At 42.3% G+C, this 24,272-nt stretch overlaps 2 protein-coding genes across 9 annotated transcripts in view; both read left to right on the top strand.

Moving 5' to 3' along the window:
- The first annotated feature begins 512 nt into the window (after positions 1–512).
- Positions 513–9,729, top strand: dele1 (DAP3 binding cell death enhancer 1). Of its 4 annotated transcripts, none has more exons than XM_032528611.1 (12): positions 513–753; positions 3,377–3,509; positions 3,924–4,026; positions 5,077–5,221; positions 5,352–5,549; positions 5,649–5,731; positions 5,854–5,947; positions 6,044–6,186; positions 6,311–6,469; positions 7,126–7,218; positions 8,520–8,679; positions 8,838–9,729. In XM_032528611.1, the coding sequence occupies exons 1-12, from the start codon at positions 723–725 to the stop codon at positions 9,089–9,091; spliced, it is 1,596 nt and encodes a 531-aa protein (XP_032384502.1). In that variant the 5' UTR covers positions 513–722; the 3' UTR covers positions 9,092–9,729. The 4 variants fall into 4 exon arrangements, with proteins under 4 accessions (XP_032384502.1, XP_032384503.1, XP_032384504.1 ...); XM_032528612.1 differs by having other exon boundaries at positions 8,841–9,729; XM_032528613.1 differs by having other exon boundaries at positions 8,520–8,673.
- A 414-nt stretch (positions 9,730–10,143) lies between these two features.
- apbb2a (amyloid beta (A4) precursor protein-binding, family B, member 2a) overlaps positions 10,144–24,272 on the top strand; it is a 45,725-nt gene continuing 31,596 nt past the window's right edge. Inside the window, exons 1-9 of one of the 5 annotated variants that reach the window (XM_032528602.1) lie at positions 10,149–10,423; positions 12,379–12,493; positions 13,473–14,770; positions 15,436–15,641; positions 16,497–16,643; positions 17,107–17,192; positions 17,321–17,381; positions 18,844–18,990; positions 19,387–19,514. In XM_032528602.1, the coding sequence (XP_032384493.1) occupies positions 13,504–14,770; positions 15,436–15,641; positions 16,497–16,643; positions 17,107–17,192; positions 17,321–17,381; positions 18,844–18,990; positions 19,387–19,514 (2,042 nt within the window). In that variant the 5' untranslated portion in view covers positions 10,149–10,423; positions 12,379–12,493; positions 13,473–13,503. Of the gene's footprint in view, positions 10,424–12,378; positions 12,494–13,472; positions 14,771–15,435; positions 15,642–16,496; positions 16,644–17,106; positions 17,193–17,320; positions 17,382–18,843; positions 18,991–19,386; positions 19,515–24,272 lie in introns of all 5 variants that reach the window. The other 4 variants (XM_032528603.1, XM_032528604.1, XM_032528601.1 and 1 more) reach the window with 4 other exon arrangements.

Below are 24,272 nucleotides of genomic sequence, written 5' to 3' on the forward strand. Positions count from 1 at the left end.
ACCTTGATGTGTCCTCAGAGAAATTGTGTATGAGAGAGAAGTGCTACAGAAGCAAGAACTCTATGAATTATTGTCAAAAAGTTGATTATATAGTTGATTAGTCACGCCATGAAGCCTGGTAGTCTCTATGCAGAAATTTGAAAAAAAAATGAAAGTAAAACATTGCTTTCCTTGGTCAGCTGGATCACTAAAATGATTGATTTTTCATGAATTAAGGTATTTATTACAAATCCCCTCAGGGTATTGTTCTAGCATTGCAACAATCAAACTGAGAGACAAGCACTTGTTCTAGATGACGTTTTTAAAATGCAGTTCCCTATTTATGCAGCCTGAACCTCTAGTATATATATCTAATTCTTTACTTAAAAATGGGGTTTGTGATGTACTGGCACCATCGGTGAGTTAATTACATCTACTACTTAGTTCAATAGGCTACGTCTCCACTGGTCTGCTGTCGGTCTGTCGTTCCGGTCGTTCCCCAACGCCCCACATGGTGACGCTGTGACGCTGTGTGCCTTCTCATACTCGTCACCTGAGACACTTCCGGGTTGGTGATCTTCCGATCACATCTCGTGACAGATTTTATTTACCAGTAGCCAAACTGCTGCTGGAGTGAGAACGGCTACTTCATGGGGCCAGAGTCCGAGCCCCAGCCCCAGGTGAAGCTAAACATGCCTTTTCGGAGACAACTCTTTAGTTAAAGTTGCCGTGAAAGACAAACCATGTGGAGAGTTCAAGGTTTTGTTGGAAGAGGTGAGTTCCCCGTTTTACATAACGTCAGTGCCATGTCGTATCTTCAAGTATCGCTTTTATTAAGAAATAAACGCCGTTTATAGGTATTCCCGTGTTGCTTAACGTTAGCTGTTTTTAAGCTAACGTTAATGGTTATAGTGAAGTTAACTTCATATTTAAGAAACACGTAAACTTCTTTGTCTATTTTAGTTACTACTCTGTCAGTGCAACCGACACCGTCACCCGGTTTATTTTGGTCGAAGTGAGTGCGGTCAGCTCCTGTTACTAATGGTTACTAACCCGCGGGGCTGTAACTATGGCCCAACTGTTGTCAAACAGCAATAACGTGACCTGCGCACATGCCATATAGACACTGTATACTGTGTGGTATTTGTGTTAAATGATTTGTCTTTGTCTCTTATTATCTTAATAATTTATCGTAAAACTAATTATTATACCAATTTCTGGATTTAATTGTATTACTTTTCCGTTGGCATGCCATGGATTTACTTATAAGCTATTATAAGCTATTACTGATTACTTATATTTGTGTTTTACTCATCTCTGTATACGTTTATGTGCACATATAGTTTTGAGAAACTATACATTTGTATTGCACTGCAATACTACACCTCTGTCTTCATAATACCCTGACACTCTTTGTAATAATGACATTTATTTTCATGCAAGTCAGTGTACACATGTTATCCAACCAGATCTCATTACTTGGGTTTTAATAGCCTATTCCTTGGTAAATTGAGGATATTGCAGGACTTCCGATACTGGGTCTAAGTGCTGCTGCAAATGGCTTTTAAATCTGACCATATACCAAACATCAATTTCAAGATTGAGAGTCGTTTTGGGCATCACCTAAATACAATACAAATAAATGTAACTAATCTAATGATTGTAGTTGGACTTCTTTAGCAAGTTTTTTCTTTGAGTTTTTTTAGTGTTATTTTTATCTGCTTTTTTCCGTTTTAGACACAGATATGGTGATAATAATGGTCCAAAATTAGGTGAAGAAAAGACGCAAAACTACCACAAAGTGACACAAACCGACTACAAAGAGACGCAAAACTACCACAGAGACCCAAAACAAACCCTAAGAAAAGACACAGATATGGTGATAATAATTGTTAAAAATTATGAGAAGAAGAGACACAAAATTACCAAAAAGAGACACAACACGACTACAAAGAGACGCGAAATCCCACAAAGAGACACAACATGTGTGGGGGAATTATATTTCTTTGAAATTGAAAACGTAACATTTTGTTAAGGAGGAATGCCTAAACCCGCACCAAATACATGCACCTAAGTCTTCCACAAACCTAAGGAAAACACTGATAATGTAACGGTATCTTTACGAGATGTTACCCAAATCGGTTATATAGTTAATGAATCATTTGCTAATGATTTAATGGTCAGTTTTAAGCATGATTAATAAAATCTTACGGATGTTTTTTGGTTTCTATTACGCCGTCATATTGGCAGTAAAGCATTGTTATAATAGCTACCACTTTATTGTATGCCTCCCATAATTTCCTGCACTTTGGTAGAAATTAACAGAATAGCTGTTTTATAAAAAGGTTTCTGAAAAGGATTTTTTGTAATGTGGTGCTTATTATGCGCTAATATGTAAATGTGTTGTATTTATATAGCGCTTTTCTAGTCTTAACAACTACTCAAAGCGCTTTTACATCTACAGGAAACATTCACCATTCACACACATTCATACACTGTGGCCGAGGCTGCCGTACAAGGTGCCACCTGCTCATCAGATAAACACTCACACACATTCACACTCCGATGCGCAGCACCGGGGGCAACTCGGGGTTCAGTGTCTTGCCCAAGGACACTTCGACATGGGACTGCAGGGCCAGGGATTGAACCACCAACCTTCCAATTGGCGGGCAACCACGCTACCACTGAGCCACAGTGGTAGCGTGGTTGCCTGCCAATGGGATACTTCTATGTAATAAATTCCAATTAGTTCTTGTATCTTATCTAGAGAGTCTCTTTGTCAGTGCATAGCAGGTCAGATACACGCGCAACAATGTCAAATGTGTCTACAGTCAAGCACACATTTCAGCATAAATGGTGAACATAGTTCCCGTGATAAAGGAATAATGAATACATATTTACTTGGGTTCCTAAACTGAGCAGTTCTCTCTACCAAAGTAACTAGGGGTGTAACGATCAAAATATCGATTTAATGGTTTTATTAGTGCAGATAGACAGGAAAGGGCAGAGGAGAGAGAAGGTATGCCATCCAGCAAAGGGCAAAGGGGGTACATTACGTCTTTGAGATGAAAGTGCCATTGAAATTTTTTCTTTTTATGACAAATAATATTTTGTTTTTCTTTTATATGGCTGGAAGAGCTCAGTAATTGTTCAATAATATTTTAGTTACTTTTTGTGAGTTGATATAAATGGAACTGACGTTAAATGGGCACATGATATCGTCTCATGTCAAACGCAGCCCCTAAATTGAATCAAATCTAAATTTTCTTGGAATTTCTTTAGAAATTACAGACCGTGTTTTGTATGTCGGGTAGTTTTGAGGAGGCTGAATCCTATTTCTCCCTGACATTTGAACACTGGACATTTCTGCTCTTTTTGTCTTCCCATCACTTCTCAGTTCTGCACCGATGCCATGGCAGCACCCCCCTGCGACTTCCCCAGAACCAGGGGCAGTCTCAGGGACTGGGGGAGGTTGAGGTCATCAACAGCTCAGCTGTCCTCTCCAGCGCTCGACACGCCTCTGACATCAGGTACTTCTATCCTTTCTTTTTCACCGTTCAACCTTTGTCCATGTCTGATGAGAAAAGCCTAGAAAGAAGGAAATACACCGGGGGGGGGGTCTCACTTTGATCTCACATATTATCAGCTGATGAAAAGAAAAACTTTAAGGTCAAACCTCAGGGACTACTCTCATTCCATTCCTATGTTGTTCCTTTACCCCTTCTTTGAACCCGCTCTCCACCCGCAGCTCTCTTGCTGCCTCCCTTTCAGCTGGTTGCATCATTCAGCAGCATCTGCTCTAAGCATGAACATTGTTAGTCAAGCGCACAAAAACAAAGTCTTGTGCCTTAAGCAGAGTATTTCTGTGATGCCTTCATACGATATACTGGAAATCGAAACAGACATATACTTGTTATATGTTGTTTGTACTGTTTTTCTGTTAGCTCTCAGAAAGAGGAGGATGGAAGGAGGAGGAAGAAACAGAGGAGCTTTCAGTTTGGCTATGCTGAGCTCCCACGTTACACAGCCCTGGATGCTGTAGGATGGGTATGTCTTCATTATCAAAACATATTTACTGTTATGTCCAGTATTACTTGTATATCTGGACTGATTGGAGAAAAAGTGTGTGATAACCTGGCTTCCATGGACTATTTAACAACTATTACTATTAAAGGTGAAGTCTGCAATTCTAATCCATACAAGTTTTGGCAAATTCAGCAAATATCTCTTTGCGGTCCGCTAGCTATGTGTGCGCTGAAAAGAAAAATGGTGTTCATCCACAGTCCTGGCTCTGTAAATGGGAAACAAACAACTCATGTCGGACCGAGCCACCCAACACTATTCGGTTTGGGCCCATGCACAGGACAGGGGAATGGCTATGGTTGTATAAAGAAATGGCAGTGGGAGCAAGAGGGATGGTAAATTTGTTCTGAAGGAGCACTGACTGGTGTATTTTTTTGGGTGTTGAGTTCAAGTATCAACAATCTTTTATCAGAATCGCAGACTCCACCTTTAAATCAGTTTAGAACTAACTGTGATCACAATTACCAACTACAACCTTTATGAGAAAAAGAACAGACACTAAAGCAACCATTCAAAACCAGTGCACCTCCAAAACTGGGATCTTTGCTGCAGACGAAACTGTACCACTGTTCTCATCGCTACACTAATTTCATACTAAAGGTGCTGTCTCTTTAACTGTGTATCTAAAAACTAAAAACTCAAATGAATCACACTAGTTCCTTGTAGAAGTTCATGTTACGCATGTAAAGGTAAATACAACCATTAAACACATATGAATCAGGCATTGTGGCACATTTGGCTTTTTGCCAAAATATGAGATAGCGCTCACAACATGATATGGTTCACAGTTGCTCACACATACTGCTTACCCACACATATTCTCAATCTGCAGCTCGCTGCTTCTTTTCTTCAGCACCACTTACTGTGTAGAGGTTTGGTTGGAATGGAAGCCCGCTGACAGTTGGCTCTCCGTGACACATCGTTGGCTATTCCTGGTTTACAGTATGTTGGTACCAGGAGTAGCAATACACATCTCACATCTCATGTTCTCATGACAGTGATGTCTGTCCACAGGGTGCTGCAGCAGTTCTGTTCATGCAGATCTGCAGGAAGATCCACTCCCAGTTCTCCTCAAGCACTGAGCCAAATCCGATCCCTGGAGCCCTGACAGCACCCTCCACTTTGCACAAGTGCGGCTACCGCATCCTGCTGGAGATCTGTGAGTCGCATTATTGTTAATAAGCTCTAAGTCCTTATCATCTAAAATTTAAATTAAAAAGTTTTTCCTTTTTGTTAATTTCTTGTGAAAATGAAAATCCTAATTTAGTGTTGTTGTCTGGGCTCTCCAGTGTCTAGACGAGATGTCCTGCCCAGAGGAAGCAGTGTGTTGTGTCTGCCGGGGGTGCCGGAGAAACACGACCAAGATCAGTCTCTGTGCAGCAGTACAGGTGACGCCTTGAGCAGCAGTGAACAGGACCATCTGACTGCTGACTGCTCCCTCTCTGACCAACAGAAGCCACTCCTGAACCAGGATTCTCTTATACCTGGTTCGTTCTGTGCTTTGTGGTAGTCAAGATTGTTTAAAGATGTTTACGCTCACATTTGTAAGAGTGGTGAAAATTATATTGTTCTTTCCTGACTCCCAGAGGAATCACTTCTGTCAGCGTCCTGTCCTTTGCAGAATGATGCCAACCGAGACAACACCAAGACTAAAGATGCCAATGACAAGGTGAAAGACTCTCTTGTTTAGTTTGTGTGAAGTTTGTTTTAAAGAAAGCAGTTTTTTTGTTCTTCTTTGTAACTTGTCATCTCAGCTTTATTGTTGTTTTTCCTCCTTTTCTGTGTTTTCAGGACATGTTGTCTGATGAGGAGAGGCTGGCAGGAGCAGCAATGAATCTCAGACATGTGGGCGAAACCAGCATTCCTGTTATCCTTAACATCATTGGTAGTGATATATTGACACAGTTACACACCAAATCATAGTCTTTTTTAAATTTTCCTCTTCCCATAGCTCATATCTTCATCTCTCTGTTTATTGCAGGTCTACAAAGTTCCAAGAGTGAGAAGCACGAGGAAGCTTTTACATGTTTTGTTGCTGCAGCTCAGCAAGGTTACGGCAAGGCCCAGTTTAACACGGGTGTGTGCTACGAGAAAGGTAGAGGAGTCAGCAAGAACAAAGAGAAGGTGAGAATCCAGACAGCACACTTTACTTTCTTGAGTGCTTCATCATTCTTAAAATAATCATACTTGCGCTCCTCCTATATAAACTCTGTGTTGAGAGATCATTCTTGTGTGTTTTCTTTTCAAGGCTCTGTATTACTACTGGCAGGCAGCAGTTGGGGGTCACAGACAGGCTCAGTACCGCTATGCAAAGCTGCTCCTGACCAGCAGGGGGCACCAGAGTTTAGAGGAGCTGAATACCGCCATCAACTTACTGGAACAGGCCGCTGCAGCTGGACTCACCAAGGCAAGAAATCAAGACAAAATCCTTGTTCATCTTTCATACAATGTCGTTTTCAACTGTGGTACTATTTAACAACACCTAATATAATCATTTTCCAACAGTGCATTTTATGCGATACTGTACTTCAACTTAGACATCTCACAGTAGAAAAAGAGCGGGGAAATTAAAATAAATGTTGGTTGAATTTAATTTTGGTAGCTTCAGTTTTAGAGTGGTATTGTCTATGTTGGCTCACCCTCACGCTGTCAGGGCTTACTGGGACATTTTAATAGAACAGAGTCAACATTAATGTTGTCAGTAAAATCTGTGCTTTAAAAAACAAAAACAAAAAAAACTATTATTAAGTCAAAATGTCTTAGGTACATTCAAATTATTCAAAAGAGACAGTGAAAAGTACAACAGTGTTAAGCCGTAAAAATATAACAATTTATGTCATATAACATTTTTCTGTTTAGTTTTAGAAAGAAGAAAAAACCTGGAAGAGGCATCTCACTTTACAGCATCTTGTTAAATATGTTGTGAAGATTCAAATTACTAAACTGTGTGTTATTTAACAATTGTCTCATTGTTATTTACCATGCTGGCTGACCGTGGATCACTTTATGCTGGTGTATTCCAACAGAAGTAAATCTACTCTCTCTCCCTCTCTCCATCTTCAGGCTCAGGTCTGCCTGGCCTCGGTCTACACCCAGGAGCCGGTGAGAGACAGCAGCAGGTCTGTCCACTACCTGAAGATGGCAGCAGAGAGCGGAGTGAGTTTCCTTCTAGATGCTTCGAGAGTTTTACCTAAGGCTCCCACTGTCCCTTCTCAGTCATTCTGTATTAGCGGTGCACAACAGCAGTGGTGTAGTCTAATGTATTGTAGTGGGTATACTGCACTATATTTTTTCCTCGCATAGAATGGGCCTTTGGGGAGGGGCATATCAAAGTGTGGGGTCTGGGTGTCCTCCCCCAGGATTATTTTGAGCATCAAAGACTAATATCCTACAAACTGATACACTTTTATGCAGCAATTTATGTTGGGAATACCTTTATGTATCCTATGAGAAGGAAAACACAGATGCCATTCAAAAAAGATATCAGAAATATAATGGAATATAAAGCGGTAAGGGGGCTTTCACATCAGGGACCTAAGCCTGGATCGCAAAAGTTGACCCCAAAGCAACAAGGACAAAATAAAAAAAAAAGGCTAGTCATATTTGTCTTAAAATGTGCAGTAAAGGGAGGATACTGGCGTTAGTGTAGGCGGAGCATTTGGGCCCGGTCGCTACGCACACTACGCACGGCGCTCAGCGAGGTGCGGGTCGATGAAAGCTGAGGAAAGTCTCTTTGCATGTTCAGTAGCTTTGGTTTATATTTCTGTCACATTACTCTACCCTGTATTTGTGAATACAAATATCTGAAGGGAAAGTTCTGTCACAAAAATATGTTGCATATCATTGCACATTTTTAAGTGGGTAAATGGAAATCCTGAAGATTTTTTTGTGGGTATACTGCGTATACCTGTGTATCACGTAGACTACACCTCTGGCAAACAGAGTATCCCCACCATATTCTGCTTTTGATATCACAACTTCTCTGTAAAACATTCTTACCTAGAATTTGTGCTGGGTTAAAATAATCCGATCAATCACTTTTACTACAAATCTCCTTAGAGCTGCAGCCTTGCTGAATGTCCTGTTATTGAGTCACATGGGGCTATTTTGATTGTTTGAATAGTGACATCTTCCATCCTCTCCCTTTACTAATATGTCTATTTAAGTTCCTGGTGTTGGTTGATAATGTGTTACATTAAATTTCCAACCCCTCTCTCCACAAATGCCACCAAGTTCTTGATATAAAAGATTATTCTTGGAAATGGAAAAGCCAAAACTTTTATTTTCATGCCTCCGTGCCCGGCGACAGCTGTGGCTGAGTACCTTTTATGAAATTGCCCTTTAAGTCTTCACTACAAAATTATGAGTCTGGGCAGACATGGATGTAAACTGCAACTTGACTGGTTGGCAGAGGCATACAAGAGCAAGGCGGTAATTCTAGTTTTTCATGTGTGCAGGACGACACGGCCCTGCTATTCCTGGGTCAGTGTTTTGAGAGCGGCTTTGGGGTGCAGCAGAATCTGAGGACAGCGATTGAATATTACAAACAAGCGGCTCAAGCTGGCAACAAGCAGGCTAAAAGCTTAGTGACGCCTCCAAGGGATACATACAGTAAGGGTAAGCACACACATTTCACATTTGTATTGGTCATTTTATTTTGTTCATTTGTTAGTGATGGAACTGCATATCATAAGCTTTTAATGAGCCAAGACAGCAGTGATAATACATGTGGGAACGAGCAATGGATTTCTCTTCTGTCTCCGTCTCTTTTCCAGCAGAAGATGCCGTGTTACGTTCCATCCGTTCAGCTCCATGTTTCTCTGTAGCCGACCGTCAGCTCCAGAAGCAGCTTTCCTCTCTTGCCAGTCGTGTCTCTCTCTCCACCAGTCACCCCGTCACCCTTCCCCTCCTGCCTCACTCGTGGAGCACCGGGAGCCTGTGTGCCCCCCCGCCTTTGTCCTCCACGCCTCGTCACCTCCACCCCAGCACTGAGGGAGGAGCCTGCCAGTGGACTGTAGGGATAGGATAGTTTACTGAGCCTGCACAGGTCCAACTGAGGAATGTATTTCATAGCATGAATGTGTTTTCACCAGAGGAGAAAGGTCAAAGTTTGTACATATTGTGAAGTCTGGATTAAAGTGAATAGATTTTATACTTGATCATATACATGAGTGTGTAGACATTATGGTGTTTAAGATTTGTATTTTTGTAAGTTTGAAAGAGTTGTTGCATACAAGGTCTTATATGTAGAATGACATATGGACGTTTTTTTAATTATTTGTTTCTATAAAGATCTCCTGTGAGGAAGAAAATGTGGTCTAGGTGCCTTTGGGTGGGTTGATGATGTCAGGTGGATACTTGTTTCTCTCCCTACTGATGGGGCATTTATCATGTTTAAAAAAGGTTTGTCATAATTGTGTCTGCACAACTGTAATGCTGGATTCAAGCCTCTGAAACTGTCAAAGTGCTTTAAATTAGTGTCATAGTAAGCCTCAATAAAACCATTACCATCTTTGTAAAATAACAACTTCAAAATTAATAAAGGGAAAAGCTTTGTGATAGTCCAACCTGTTAACTTTTAACATGCCAAAGTTAATTGTGATGCACTGTAAGGAGGATGTTGTACTGTCATGGACACATGCTAAGCAAAACTATTAAAAAAGAAGTTTTATGGCTGTCTTGTTACTGTATAATTACTGTTAAAATTCCCTGATGAGCAGAAACAGTATTCTAGGAGCAGAGAGAGTTTATCTATAGTCACAACAATAACTTTAATTTTAAATAAGCAGTGCAATAGTCTGGACTTGTGCTGTTATGTATGGAAATAACTTTACAGATGAAAAATTAATTTGTCTTAGAGTCCATTCTCGTGAAATTTTTATCTAAATACAACTTCAAGTGCCCGTGTGTTCCAGGGGCAGATGTGATCTTCGTTCTAGCCCTGTAAGCTATTCATATTTCTTCAGACTACTGCATGACGTAAGGCTCGGATGATGTCGGATTTCATTACCTGAGTTGCAAAATAACAGCGGTAGATTTATTATGGTTGCGTCTCCTTTGTGCGCCGAGCGTCACGCGTCCGCGGCAGTGATTGGCCGGCTGGGTGAGGGCTCCGCCACGCCGCTCCGGGATCCTCTGGCGCAGAGAGATAGCGCAGCTTGGCCGCCAGCGAGCACCGAGCCGGGCTGGGAGGGCAGACGATGTGATCTAATACGGGCGGCCGGCAGCAGCTACGGGCGGAGCGGCACTCAAGCAGCTGTCGAACTCGGCGCTGCTTATTAGTGTGTGTGTGTCTGTGTGTGTGTGTGTGTGTGTGTCGTCGTTGAGCGGAGGCGCAGAAGCCCGGAGGCTGACCGAAGCGGTGAGTGGATGTAAATAGATGCTCTCGATGGGATATGCTCCCCTCCCAGTTCGGCGGTCGTGATGAGGCTAGGTGCTGAAGATTTACTGCGTCTGTTACATATCGACACCACTAACTCCACCTATGCATCCTCGGCCTATGGTGGATTTAAAGATGATCTAAAGCTGTTTCTGATATTTCAGTGAGGGGGTTTATTGGGGTGGCAGCAAGAAACGAGAGGCTAGAATAGTCCACCCATGACATCATCGACTTTTTCAAGTTAATTTTCTTCCCAGCTTGTGCTTTCATCTGTTGCATTTGATTTCTGAAGCAGTGGGTGCAGCTCAGAGTTGAGGGAAGAGGCCTTCCATTCCAGAGAGTAAGTTGATGAGAATGGTTTCCTCTCACAGGCCAAGCTCTCTGCAATATCTAGATATCATCTGACAATGTATTTCCAAAGCATATCATTGATGTGAAGTGATACGAATTTGATATTTCTTGTGACCTTGATACAAAAGCACTCTTGTCTGTAAATCTGTACAAGGCAGACAGTATAAATAGCTAGAGCAGATACAGATCCTGTCATGAAATCTAGCTCCAAAAATAGAGGGATGGCATTGTATTTTGTCTGTCAACAACTTTTATTATGTGAGTAAATAAAGTAGGAAAGGATGTGACTTGTATATCTGCTCGTTTTCTTTCATATTTTACTTTGCATTTCACTGTAATGCAAGCAACAGAGGTGCACAAGGAAGGAAGGCCAGCAGCTCAACAAAAAGATTAGTTTAATGATATGTGATAGGTCTTAGTTTTTAATGATACACAGGTCTTTTTAGGTCTTTTTGCTTTCCTATGACAAGCCGCAAAAATCTTGTGCACCTTATGCATGACCCTTTATTGAGGACAACAGTTGAACTATCTCTGTGTGTTTGACTGTGGCCCACTGTCCTGCAATCTGCTGTGTCATTCTCCTCACATTTTCCCTCACTAAGAGCCATCATCTCTCCTCCCCACTCCCCTCACATCCTCTCTTAGGCCCACTTTGTTTAATTAAGGGAGATCTGGCTGCATTGTCAGGGGGAGAGGAAAGAAAAGGATTGTCTGCAACTCAGATATAAAAATAGAAGAAAAGGACAATAGGGAATCGAAATTCTGGTCACTTCTTATTCCTTGTCTGTTTTTTTGGGGTTGTGTATGGATGTGTAATTTGTCCTCTGAGTCATGCAACATATTTGTTCTGATTTTTAGCTTCAGTGTCTCGGGGCATAATTTGTTGTTGTCTGGTGGAAAGCTTGAATCTTCAGCTTTTGAGGCCTTTACTGTAGCTTGACATCTAATTTTGAAAGACGTTAATAAGCCTAAACATTCAGGAAATGAATTGTCTATTAGTTCATTAGTCAAAGGGTTACTATTGGAGGTATTTATGTGACAAAAGCATTGCTGATTGAGAATAGCTGGTATTCTGATGAGACCGCTCGGCTCAGTGCAGGTAGTTTGTACCTGTTGACACTGTGTTTGGGAGTGCAGATTCAGCACAAACAGGTTGTCGTGGTTGTCTGGCTCAGTGACAGAGGGACAACACGACAACCACCCAAGGAGAGGGGAGCAGATAGGGGCCCCGCATGAACAAAGTGCACTGTCCAGGGAATCTGCTCTCTCCAAAATCCTGCCTCTGTTTTTTCCCGAGATCTTGTCGTGCTTTAAAAACTGCTGCGTTTGTATTTTCCATGTTTATGAGAAAAGGCGCTGATGATGACTGCAGCATTGTTGGCTGACAGGATGTGTATACATTTTGCTTGTGTGCCTGGGCATGTTTTTCTACCTGAAGTTGTTCACCAGCTTCCCACAGGGTTGTGACCAAATTAGATTATTCAGAAACAGAAGTGACAGTAATGCAACCCATACATGTGCTTTGTCTTAAGGTCAGAATGATTCTCTGCTACTGCCTTTGTTGCTCTCCATCTGTCTGTATTCAGCATTACAGGGCTGATCCGCCCGGAGATAAAAGAAACACGGCTAGCTAGTTAGCAGGAGCTGGCTGTCACTTCTCCTCCCCACAGACTGGCTCACTGCTCAGCTCCGGCTTTCAATGTGAGTCCTAGATGAAAACATGTAGCCTCTGACTCACTCCCAATATCATGCAAATGCAATCCAGCTTTATCTTTGTCTTTGATGAAGTGTTTTTTTTAACATTTCAACCGTGACACTCTATGTTTAAAATAATCTGCACCATAGTGTATCAAAAAACCTCTGAGACTTGCAGAGCTGCAGCCAAAGAGAACAAAGAACAAGATGGTTTTATCGGCTTTATGTTCATTTGTAACATAAGAGAAATGCAAATGAGTGACACAGAACTGAACGTCTCAACTTGATGATGTCATCCATTTGTGATGATTTCAGAGACACACACAGAAAGAAAACACGCAGATTGTACTTAGGCCAGAAATAATTAATAAAAACAACAACATTATATCATATTGTTATTACATCATATTATATTATTTGTAGCATAGTAGTTTAGTACTATATAAGCAGAGAGGCCAGAGGAACAAAGCTTTTAAAAATATACTAACTCAGTGACCATAGTGACCATTTAGAGATAAGACTGGAGACAAGTGTAAAAGAAGCTTGCATCCACAGGATGGAGAAGTGTTATTGTACTCTGACTCACTCACTCAGGGAAAATGGAAAGCGAGAAACACTTCCGTCTCTTAAATAATCTAATGAAAAAAAGAGTCCAATTCAAAGAATTCTTATCAAGAATGTAATGTTTAATGTTATGTGTTTGTGTAAAAAGAGAATACAGACATATGATTCTACATGTTTTTGTTTTTTCAACAATCTGTCAACATTGGTATGCACCTCAAAAACCCAGCATCAATTGGGCTATATTGTGTGAGGACCACAATGGAAATAAGTCCTGGACATTATTGTGTTTTTATCCTTGATTGCATTTGATGTCTTTATTTCATGTGTAATGCATCTTTGATACAATTAAATACATACCTCACAGCACATCATGCTATACACTGTTACATAACTTCTGACAGTGTGTCTTTTCTCTCATCAGCTCTATTGCGGCTCTGTATTTCAACTCAGCCATGATGTCAGTACAAACTCCTCCTCTTTCCCGCTCTGGCTCCTCCCCCTCTAATGTGGGTCTGGCCAATCGCAGTGGCCCCTCCGCTACTCCTCCCACCTCCCTCAGCCTTCGCTCTTCATACAATCAGTTGCTTGGGCGAGATGTCATCAAGGAGTCTATGGAAACTGGAAGTGCGGCCACCTTGCCAAAGAGCCGTCAGAGGTACGCAATGACCAGTGTGCGGAGCGCTATGGGGATAAGTGACAACTTGGCTTTGTCTTCTAAAAACCAACCTGTGACCAGAGGGAGGGGTCTCCCCACCAAGTCCTCCTCCAGTTCTGCCCTCTACTCCTCCTCGTCCTCCTCCTCGCTGTTTAATACAAACAACCCCAAACTGGCTAAGAATGGGGCCAACATGCAGCGAAGAGCTGAGAGTCAGCAGCTGGAGCTAAGCAGGGCCAATACAGAGGGCAAAATTCACAATGATCCGATCAATAACCCCAGTTCTGACTGGCTCGAATTTGGAATAGACAACTCACAGTTGCCCCCGTTCCGTAGAAGGACCAAGAGCTTCTTGGAGTATCATGGGAAGGGCTGGGATCTGGACCTCAACAAAGATGACAAGGAGGAGAAGAAGCAGCAGCCTCCTTCAGAGAAGGAGCAGAGCAGCCCTGCCAAGGAGAGGGAGAGCCAGAAGGAGGAGAAGTCCAGCAGCAAGCAGACCTGCCAGGAAGAGAAAGAAGAGGTGGAACCAGTGGTGGAGGAGGAGAAAGAGGAAAATGACCCCACACCCACACCAAGGCAGCCCCTTCTACCAGTGGTGGTGGAAGCTCCGCTGTCCCCCACGTCCTCCTCCTCCTCCTCCTCCTCCTCCAACAACAGCCCAGAATGGGTCCCAGACCATCCCAACCTACTCCTAAACCAGGCTCCAGTCCAGGTCAGAGAGGAGCTCTGTGCCCAGATTCAGGCGAGTCCACGCAGCCCTGCAAAGCCCCCCAGAAGCTCCCAGCCCCGGGTGATCAAGGTGGAGCTGCACCCTAACAACGAGAACCAGTTCCTGCAACAGTACCCACCTTCTTCCCCTAAACAGGCCCGGGCTGCAGAAAGGAACACCCCAACCAGGATCCGGGCACCCCCTGCCCTCCCAGATCCTGAACCAGTGATTAGGCTTCCTAAAGTGGGCTTAAGAATGGATCTGACTCCTGAAACTCCATCAGAGGATGAAGACTCCAGTTGGACCACCCTGTCCCAGGAGACGCCCTCTCCTCAGACTCCACGGGAGACAGGTTCGATATGCGTGTGCTTATCTTTTCATTTGATCTTTCTTTTTCTTATGTTAATATCTGTGTCAGCCTTTATTCCTGCTTCTATTACACCCTTCTTTTGTTCCCTCTCTTTCTCTCTCCTTCCTTCTACCTTCTACAGACTGTCTGTTCTGGAAATTTACCAAAAGCCTCTTCTTAAGCAAGCAAGTCACTCCAGTAATACTGCTGGAACCTTTAAGGCTCCTGTGAGCCACCTTATGGCGCAGAGAGTGATTAGGACGGACATAAGGATAGGATACTGCAGATAGCAGGGTGTGAAAAAGGAAAGATAAAACAGCAGAGCTGGATTTAGTAAGTGATGATTGATGCAAGGATGAATGACAAATCAATAGTGTGAGAATATGAGGATATGGAGAGAACTATAAGAAGGCAGACATGGAAAAGAAAACCAGCAGAGAGAGGAAGGGAGAGATGCTGTTGCCCACTGGGTCCCACTACAGGGGATGAGCCCCAGAGTTGCTATGACAACAGAAACTAAGTAGGGACAGGCTGACCATCACATAAATATATCCTGTCCATCTCTCTGTGTGGACAGCCTTTTGTATGCTCATATGTCACGGTGTTTTTGCTGAGCCCTGCTGTATGATAAACTCATATGTGTGTTGTGTATTGCTGTCATCCATCAGCAGATGTATGGAGTGAGGGGGACCTGCCCCCTGGCTGGCGGGAGATATCAGACTCATCAGAGGTCTATTTCTGGCACATCCCCACTGGCACAACACAGTACCACCGACCTGTTGCCTCCGGCAACCAAAACACCTCTCCCATCAATGAGCCAGACACTCAGCACGACCCACAGGAAACGCAGGACTCCCTCAAGCCACCAAACGAGGTGAGATGACCCCCAGACCTAACACATCTCTAACCTCACCTTTTTATTCAAATCTATGTGTGCAAAGCTATAGCCAGGTTCATCCAATGGGGGAAGATTGTTTTTATGTCAACATACTCAATCTCCAGAGAGAATACACAACATTTTATGATGCTGAATATGAATAATAATAGTAGCACACAAACTGATAACAATTCAAAGAGGATGCTTTAGGATACCTGCACATCCACATACACCATTCTGTGAGTCAGAGTTAAAAAAGTTATGCTTTCCTCAGTGCCATGTCTCTTCCACTCGTCTACAACATTTTAACTATGTGACTCAACCATAATAATATGTAAATTGGTAGAAGCAGCAACAAAAGTGCTAGTTTGCAAAAACATGTATTTATAAAACATATCATGAAAGTTAAATTTGAATCTTGAAAATAGAAGTTGGACAAAACAATCTTAACTCAGGGTCAAGTTATTCGTTTTTTAATTGGTTTAAAACACATCTCACAGTCTCATGATAACGTAGTCCATGAACCTTAAGATGGGAGGGAAAGCTCTGAAAAAGCTACAAGTGAGTTAAGATTGTTTTGTCAAACGATTACAAAAAAATTGTAATTCAAAAGCAATGTTTTTAAAATTAAGTAGTGACATGACAAAACAGATTTGACCAAAGCTTTAACTATTGGTCAGGGAGGAGACTCCATTATATCAAAGGCTGATGCTATAACTGGCACATATACAATCTTAGTCCAATATATTGAAAAGCTCTTGCTAATTATTGATGTGCACAGCATCATCTGTCTTTCTCTCATGTTGCACCTCTCTCTCTCTCTCTCTCTCTCTCTCTCTCTCTCTCTCACAGCGCCCCAGCAGTCTGATATCTGACAGTTCGGTGGAGCCGGTTCCGTCCCCCTCTGGCTCCTCCCCATCCTCCTCCTCCTCCTCCACTCCCTACGATGATGTCACCTCTTCTGGACCAAATCTCAACACCACCACCTGCACAGCCAACGTGAGTCACAGAGTCATATTTGAGTGTTCACTTGTTGAAATTGTCAATTTCTTTCTCTCTCTCTCTCTCTCTCTCTCTCTTGCTCTCTCTTTCTGTGTTAAAGTTCTAATATATTTTTGTGATTTATATTAATATATTGATAAATTCTGGTCTGAATGGGAACTTGCAAGTGTGCTTTTAGATTGTATTGTATTTTCCCTAAAAACTATATGGTGTAATCTCTTATTTTACCGCTGCATTTATTAGATTGAAATGAGCACACAGTAATCTCAGCCAGTCTGAGGTGCGTATTCAGCAAAGATGAATATCTCTCATATTAAGTTAAAATGAGTATTATCCTCTTCATTTATTACAAAGCAAATAAGCTCAAATAAGTTAATGCAGTAATTCCTATTTTTCATCCACTTCATTCCCTCACCAGTGTCTGATGTTAACCTCTGAATGTCTGTCTGTTTGGCTCCAGGAGCTGAAGGACTATCCAGTCTATCCAGATCCCAGTCTGAAGGCGTTTGAAGGGGCTACCTTGCGCTATGCCTCACTTAAACTCAAGTAACAAAAACACACATTATATACAGTCAAGACACATGTATAATTTCTACGTGTGTGTATTCTAATATTCTAGTTTGGGAAATATGACTTTACTTTGACTATTTGTCATGTCCTATGTTTCCCTGCAGCGCCCCAGCCCAGCTAGAGACAGTGGACCTCAACAATACCCTCTCCGATCCAGAGGGAATGGTAAGATCAGAACAATGTTTGATTTTAGAGACAAAATCTTAAATATCTATTGCTATTGGCTGTACTGTGTCACAGTTTGCGGATTTATTTACTGACGGTCTGTCATTATCTTTCATGATGATTTTTCTCATGGACACACAACATGTGTTACAATTATAGTCAAATTCCCCAAAATGTATAAAAGTGAGGGATCAAATGCATTCACACATGTGAACATGCACATGCATTCAAATACTGTGTTACCTGTACATTTGGCAACACTTTTTACATTTGATGAGCACATAGTCCTCTGTTGTTAAGTCACCTGGCCACATTTGTTGGACTAGAAATCAGTCTTTGAGCAAATCATGTTTAATCATTTGTCACCGAAGGGACCTCACCAAGCTTTGTTTGGAAGGATGTAATGAACCTGCTCTGGCATCCTGTCCTCGCTCTCTCTCTCTCTCTCTCTCTCTCTCTCTCTCTCTCTCTCTCTCTCTCTGTCTGTTGCAGTGCCACTCAGTGGTTACTTTGTGAACTGAACTATGGTGAATGTGTTCACAGCCAAACTAAGAAGCAAAGCGTATAGAAACCTTTTTGATCGTGAACAAATTTCACCCTGTTGCACGCTAACTTTTGGCTAACGTTGCATTATATTTTAGATTCCAAAAGTGAGATTTTAAGATGCTTTACTTAAAAATCAAGAAAAGCTTATGATATCCAGATATCTCAGAGTTCACACACACACACACAGACACACACACACACACACACACACACACACACACACACACACACACACACACACTTGATGGTAACTGTAAGCAAAATTAAACTTTAATAAGAACTTTGTTTGAGTACCTATGCCTGTTTGTTAGAATGTACTGTAAGTATGTGTGTGCTCTTATACTTTAGATTAAATATAATTTCAATCTTATGTGTGTATATTTGGTTATGGTTTCTTTCAGTTATGGTGACAATCTGCATACCAAGTTAATTACTGAGATCTGGGACAGTGGCAACATTGCTGTACAGATGTCAGACTGGGCAAAAAGCCAGTAATCAAACCCACAGATTAGCCAAATTTATTTGGAAGAGAATAACGAAAGGGAACAGTAAAAGCATTACTATCTGGGCTCAACTTTGACCTACCTTACTTTCAGTAATTGTACACACAGCTTTCCAGAGTAATGAAGGCTAATTCCAACATTTTGGGTTACTTCTTTGTCTTGTATTATTTATTACAATGGGGTTTGACATAATCTCGCTAAAAAACCCGGTCTTGTTTTTAACTTGTCTGTCTGACCACACTTGTTTCTTGCCCTGTGAGACTTAATTGTAGCAATTTCCATTATGAAATCACACCAATTATTTTTGGAGAGAACAGTTTGATCAAAGACAACACAATGATAGCCAAAACTACTAAAGCAAGACCTGTGTTAAATTGAAAACTGATTCATCCAAATGTGTGTGTTCCTTCCAGTCATTTCCAGTGCGATCTCTGGGCTGGGTGGAGATGGCAGAACAGGACCTATGTGAGGGGAGGAGCAGCGTGGCCGTCCACCACTGCATCAGACAGCTGTCCTACTGCAGGAGGGACATACGGGACTCAGCCGGTGTCTGGGGAGAGGTCAGTGTTAGTTACACACAATATACAGTATGTATACTACAGTGGAATACTGAATAAGTTCAACCAAAGAATGATTTGCCTTCTCAATATACACTTCAGGTGTGTAGATGGACTGTTGCTAACGGTTTTATTTTAGTCTTAAGTTTTTGAGTGCTCACCCTATACTTCTATGTGAACCCAACGGATCTTTGGCTGGTAGCAACCTGAAGGTTTCAAGATATTTAAAAGAAAGATAATGAGTAGAGTCCGTTCTTTCCTCTTTTTTGTAATTATCAGAGGCCTGAAGATTTTAAACTTTCAATTATGTCAAATATAAAGCAAGGATTAGAGAAAAGTTAGTTAAAAAAACTAATTTTGTTAGATACATTTGCTGCATCCTTGCTTGTGGTCTTGTAGGGTAAAGGGATGCTCTTGGTGCTTCAAGACCGCATGTTGACCCTTGTTGACCCAGATGATCGCAGCCTACTCCACTCTCAGCCAATCAGTAGCATCCGTGTCTGGGGAGTCGGCCGAGACCATGACAGGTAGGTGGGCCTCGCAAATGTCTTTCTCCTTCTATGAAACCTTGTTGTGTTTTCGCATTGCTGGGCATTCTTGGCTATTGGATAACCAATGTTCAAGCGAACTTGCTTTAATCAAGCTTGCTTCAAACATGCGCGCAAGTGCGTGTGAACACACTGAACATAAGACACAGTAAAATGCATGTGGTGCATTCTCGCTGATTCAGGAGATTTAACGAATCAGCAGAGGACTGAAATCAGCCTCATTATTATTTGATGCATTTGCACAAACTGCATTCAAAATTATCCCAAATTATGCTCATTGCTCCACGTTTACGTTCCAGACTGAGGACCTATGGGGCCTTCAGTCATTTGGCAATATCCCATGGTCTTAACCTTTCACTATTGAGCTGACAGTGTGCTGAGGGTAGCACAGCTGTTAATGGTGGGGACAAGCTAAGCCCTCATTGATATGGGCCCCTGAGGGTTTCCATTAGCCAGGAGCAACCACTTCAAACACTCACCCAAAGCCTTTACACATTTGGAAAAATTAGTGATGATGTAATATACATGCATAGATGTAATATTTATGAGCCATGTTATTTTGTGTATATTCATACAAGCTTAACATACACACAACATCCTGACAACAGTGTAGAAGCCTTGTGAAAATAGTTTCTCCATACTTAGGAGACTTTGGGAGATTCACTTCGGAGATGTCACACAATGACCGTACAAATGAGAAAAGTGGTGGTTTTTAGACCAAAGTAGCTGTCTGATCCTGATGTGTAATTGACTGTTAAAGGAGTGGGTGAAAATGGAGTTTGAAATAGCATCTGCGTGAAAAAGGCTTGATCTCACTTCACTCGCCCATACTTGCAGTGTCTTTTTAGCTTACGTCTCTCTTCTCTGTGTCTTTCTACACAGCTCTTATTTCTGTCTTTCTTCTTGTGCCAAAATAGTCTCTCTGCCACAGAGAGGGATGCTGTGGGATGCACCTTCCCACTCTTCTTCTCTCCTCCCCTCATCAACAACACTACCACAACAGTGGCTGTTAGTGTTTGTGCGTGTGTGTGTGTGTCTGTGTGTGCGTGCGTGCGTGCATGCGTACATGCGTGCGTGTTTGTGTGTATAGGGGTGTGGGGGTGTGTGTTCCCCACCCTCTTCCGTCTCAGAGGATTGAGAAACTTTCAGTGGCTGTCTCTCTCAGTGGTAATGGATAAAGCGTGTAGTGGAGGGAAAGGATGAGGGCCGGCCCAGGCTAACTCTCCCTCTTATCCTTCTTTCTCTCACAGCTTCCACTCTTTCTTCATCCTCTCCCCACAGCAGCACTTTAAAATCTGCAGTCTGCAGTCTTCTGGTTGGTTTCAGGCTCATGATTGTGAATGTATTATACTTCCATCCTTTCTGTGTGTGTGTGTGTATGTGTGCGTGTGTGTGTGTGTGTGTGTGTGTGTGTGTGTGTGTGTGTGTGTGTGTGTGTGTGTGTGTGTGTGTGTGTGTGTGTGTGTGTGTGTGTGTGTGTGTGTGTGTGTGTGTGTGTGAGAGAGAGAACAAATGAAGGTTGAATTAGCTTAGTCCTGCCACTAGAGTGCACTATACTCAAAGTCTGTGCATCCAACGATGTTATAGTGCAACTGACTACACTGCAATTGAAAGTTAGTTTCAATTAAGGACATTTCAAGCAATACTGCTTACAGTAATATTCTATATACATAAACATTCTGTATTTACTCTGAACATGTTAATGCTAATCTTAAATCAAATCTTTTGTGTTTTATTAAAGTATAAACTGAACAGATTTTAACCTTGGCCTTGGCCTTGGCAGATCTGCATGTGCGTTAGCTCAGAAAGGTTTTGCAGTGTTTATTAGGAGGCGATCACTATATCATTATTATAATCTGTCTTACTGTTGTGTAGGTGGATTTAGTTTATAGTCACAGTGCTCACCATAGGTCAGTGAATGAAATGGAAAAGGCTTTTAGTTATGATTCCTTCACTCTGTAGTATGTAAGTTTGTTGAGTGGGCTCTTGCACTAGAGTCATGATTGTTTTTTGTGTTTATTTACTGGTCACTTAGTGAGTTTGCCTAGTGTTGATGCTGCAGGCTAGCAGTGTTACTGAGATGGTGCTGTCATCTTGGTTGATCAGTGTAGTTAGGTTCTTCTGATTTTTTGTTCTTCTTTTTCTAAAAAAAATAACAATTCGCTTATTTTAAGCTTATTATTATTTTGTGGTAAAGAACTTAACTGGTCTGAGAAGAGCCTTGACCTCGACCCCATCCAACACCTTTGGGGATGAACTGAGGGAGAACACATCCCTGCAGCGATGTTTCATAAAGCTTGTGCAAAGATTTGTGGAGTTGAGGCTGGTATAGCAACACATAAATGCCCATGGTTTTTGGTATGAGATGTTCAACATTCACAGTATGTAGTTAGTCCACATACTTTTTCATGCTTTCTAGTGTTTGACTGGCTTGAGAAACACAAAAGTAGTGTGGTGAGATGTGGCAGACGGACCTGTCTGAATGAATGAATGGAGGGTACCTCAAAGTAAATCTCCCTGTGTTCTCTCCTTCCATTTCTCTCTCCGTCTCCTGTCTCATTCTCTACCCATCACTGTGAATATTCCCAGTCTTGTCCTGAATGTTCTCTATCCCTCTCTCTCCTTCAACTCGATTCAATATGAATGAGTCGCCCTTACTTTTAAGCGGGCCGGGACAAGAGGGGGTTAGCTCCTCGATGAAGTCATGAGGCTATATTTGGAGCACTCAGCAAGTCCGTCTCTGTGCATACTCATGTGTGCGCGTACACGTTTGCATCAATGTGTGTGTGACTGCACATGGGCTTAAATTGATGAAGTCATAGGTCTTTATCTGGAGCACTCTGTTTGTATGTGTGTGATGGTGAATGGGCGGGTGTGTCTCTGTTTTCCCTCCCTTCTCAATCCCCTCTTTCTGTCTGTAATGCTCTTGCGCTATTTCCACTCTTTGTCTCCAGCGCTCTTTATGCCTCCCTCTTGCGCCATTGGCTGCAAAGCTTTGCCTCTTCTTTTTTTTGCCTCTCTTTGTTTGTCATATCGTTGCACTTTAGTGGGGATATCCTTCCCTTTTTCAGCTTTAGTAAGACAAGGGAGGGAGAGACAAAGATAGCAGCAACTGAGAAAGAGGAGAATATACTCCAAACAAACAGGGATAGTGCAGGTGGGTAAAAGAGTGGCTGTGCTTTTGAGAGAGAGTGGAGTATCTACAGAGCGATGGAGAGCCAGTGAGGGAGAAGGAGGCAGTGCATGCTTCCCTGCTTTTCTGAGCAGGACACGGCAGTACTTAGCAGGAGGCTCTTCGGACCAGGCAAGCAAAGCAAAGAAATCCGACCGTAGAAGAAGATAGGGAGAGAAAAGGTGTAGCAGAGGTTAGAGGAGAAGGAGGAGGAGGAGAGGGGGAAGGAATAAGGGACGGGAGAAGAGGAAAAGGAGCCCCAGAGGATTAAAAAAAGAAGAAGAGGAGGCAGACGTGAAGACATTTACCCCCCTGGGTACCGCTGCCATAGGGCTGTAGCAATGTCACCGTGGTTTTGGTGCTAACGAGGCAAGGAAGTAATCGTCTGTAACGGGGGGAGCATGTCTGCTTGTGTGAGTACCCCTAGCTTTTATACATTCAATCCTCTAGCTCTACCCATCCATCCATCTATCCATTCCTTTACTTACAGTCATCCATTACTGCCTCTCTTTCTATCTCAATATTACAACCTGTCTCTGTCCTCTGTTGATTTCTAACTGCTCTGTTTGTGTAGAGGACACAACACACAGATCCAAGCCCTACTTTAATTCATTAGCTTCCCTTTTATTTTTTCACTTATTTACTTCTCAGACTCCTGCTGTGTGTTTCACTTCAAGCTGTGTACTTTGTTTCTCTCTCTCTCTCTCTCTCTCTCCGTCTCTCCCTGGCTGGCTAGCTGTCAGGCTTATGGATGCAGGCTGGCAGCAGCGGCAGGTTTGCAGCCGGGAGACATGAGCAAGACTTTCAGGGAGCCAGATAAGAAAGAAAAAGCACAACAGTGAAAGGAAGAGAGAGATGAAGTAAGCAAAGGGAAGATTGAGAAAAACAGGATTAAAGAGACGGGATGTGCTGCAGGGATTTTTCAAAGTGTGTGTCACGGCTGTTTGGAGCTCTTTGATATTGCACTTGGTTTAAAATATTACTATTTATGACATATCTTGCACTGCATTTGCAGTTAGGTTACATACCTAGCTAAAGATGTGTGTGTGTGTGTGTGTGTGTGTGTGTGTGTGTGTGTGTGTGTGCGTGTACGTAATAAATGCCTTCACTGTATGCATATGTGGAATTTCCCCCTCTCTCTCTCCATAAGTATCTCCCCTGACGACGAGGAGGAGGAGGGAAAAGGAGGATGAGGGATGAGCAGGGAAACACTAAGCGAAGAACAAGAACACAGAGTTTTGCAGAGATTTACGACATTAGGGGGCAGGTCCTTCTTGTTTTCTTGTCCTTGCCATGTGACACTTATTAGGATTGAGACTTCAGTGTTTTAAGAGCTGATGTGTGCCACTGTGATGAATGCCTTTAATAGTGTCTCTGTATAGCCCTGTGTTCTCTGTGTGTGTTTCCGACTATCAAAGCGAAACATCGTCACCTTTCTTCACTAATGGCTCATCAGCAGATGTGAGAGTGTACACAAAAACACACTGATTCTACATTTCATTCATATTCATTAGTGGTCAGCAGTGCTTGCTTATTCACTCTAGCTCTCACTTATTCCCCCCCCC

This window comes from Etheostoma spectabile, chromosome 10, assembly GCF_008692095.1.
Source record: "Etheostoma spectabile isolate EspeVRDwgs_2016 chromosome 10, UIUC_Espe_1.0, whole genome shotgun sequence".
Lineage (NCBI taxonomy): Eukaryota > Metazoa > Chordata > Actinopteri > Perciformes > Percidae > Etheostoma > Etheostoma spectabile.

Bases quoted from the DNA above. Each gene is read 5' to 3' on its own strand.
- dele1 (XM_032528611.1), top strand. From the start codon at position 723: ATGTGGAGAGTTCAAGGTTTTGTTGGAAGAG. The intron at 754-3,376 runs GTGAGTTCCCCG...ATCACTTCTCAG, and splicing joins TCAAGGTTTTGTTGGAAGAG to TTCTGCACCGATGCCATGGC. The intron at 4,027-5,076 runs GTATGTCTTCAT...GTCTGTCCACAG, and splicing joins CCCTGGATGCTGTAGGATGG to GGTGCTGCAGCAGTTCTGTT.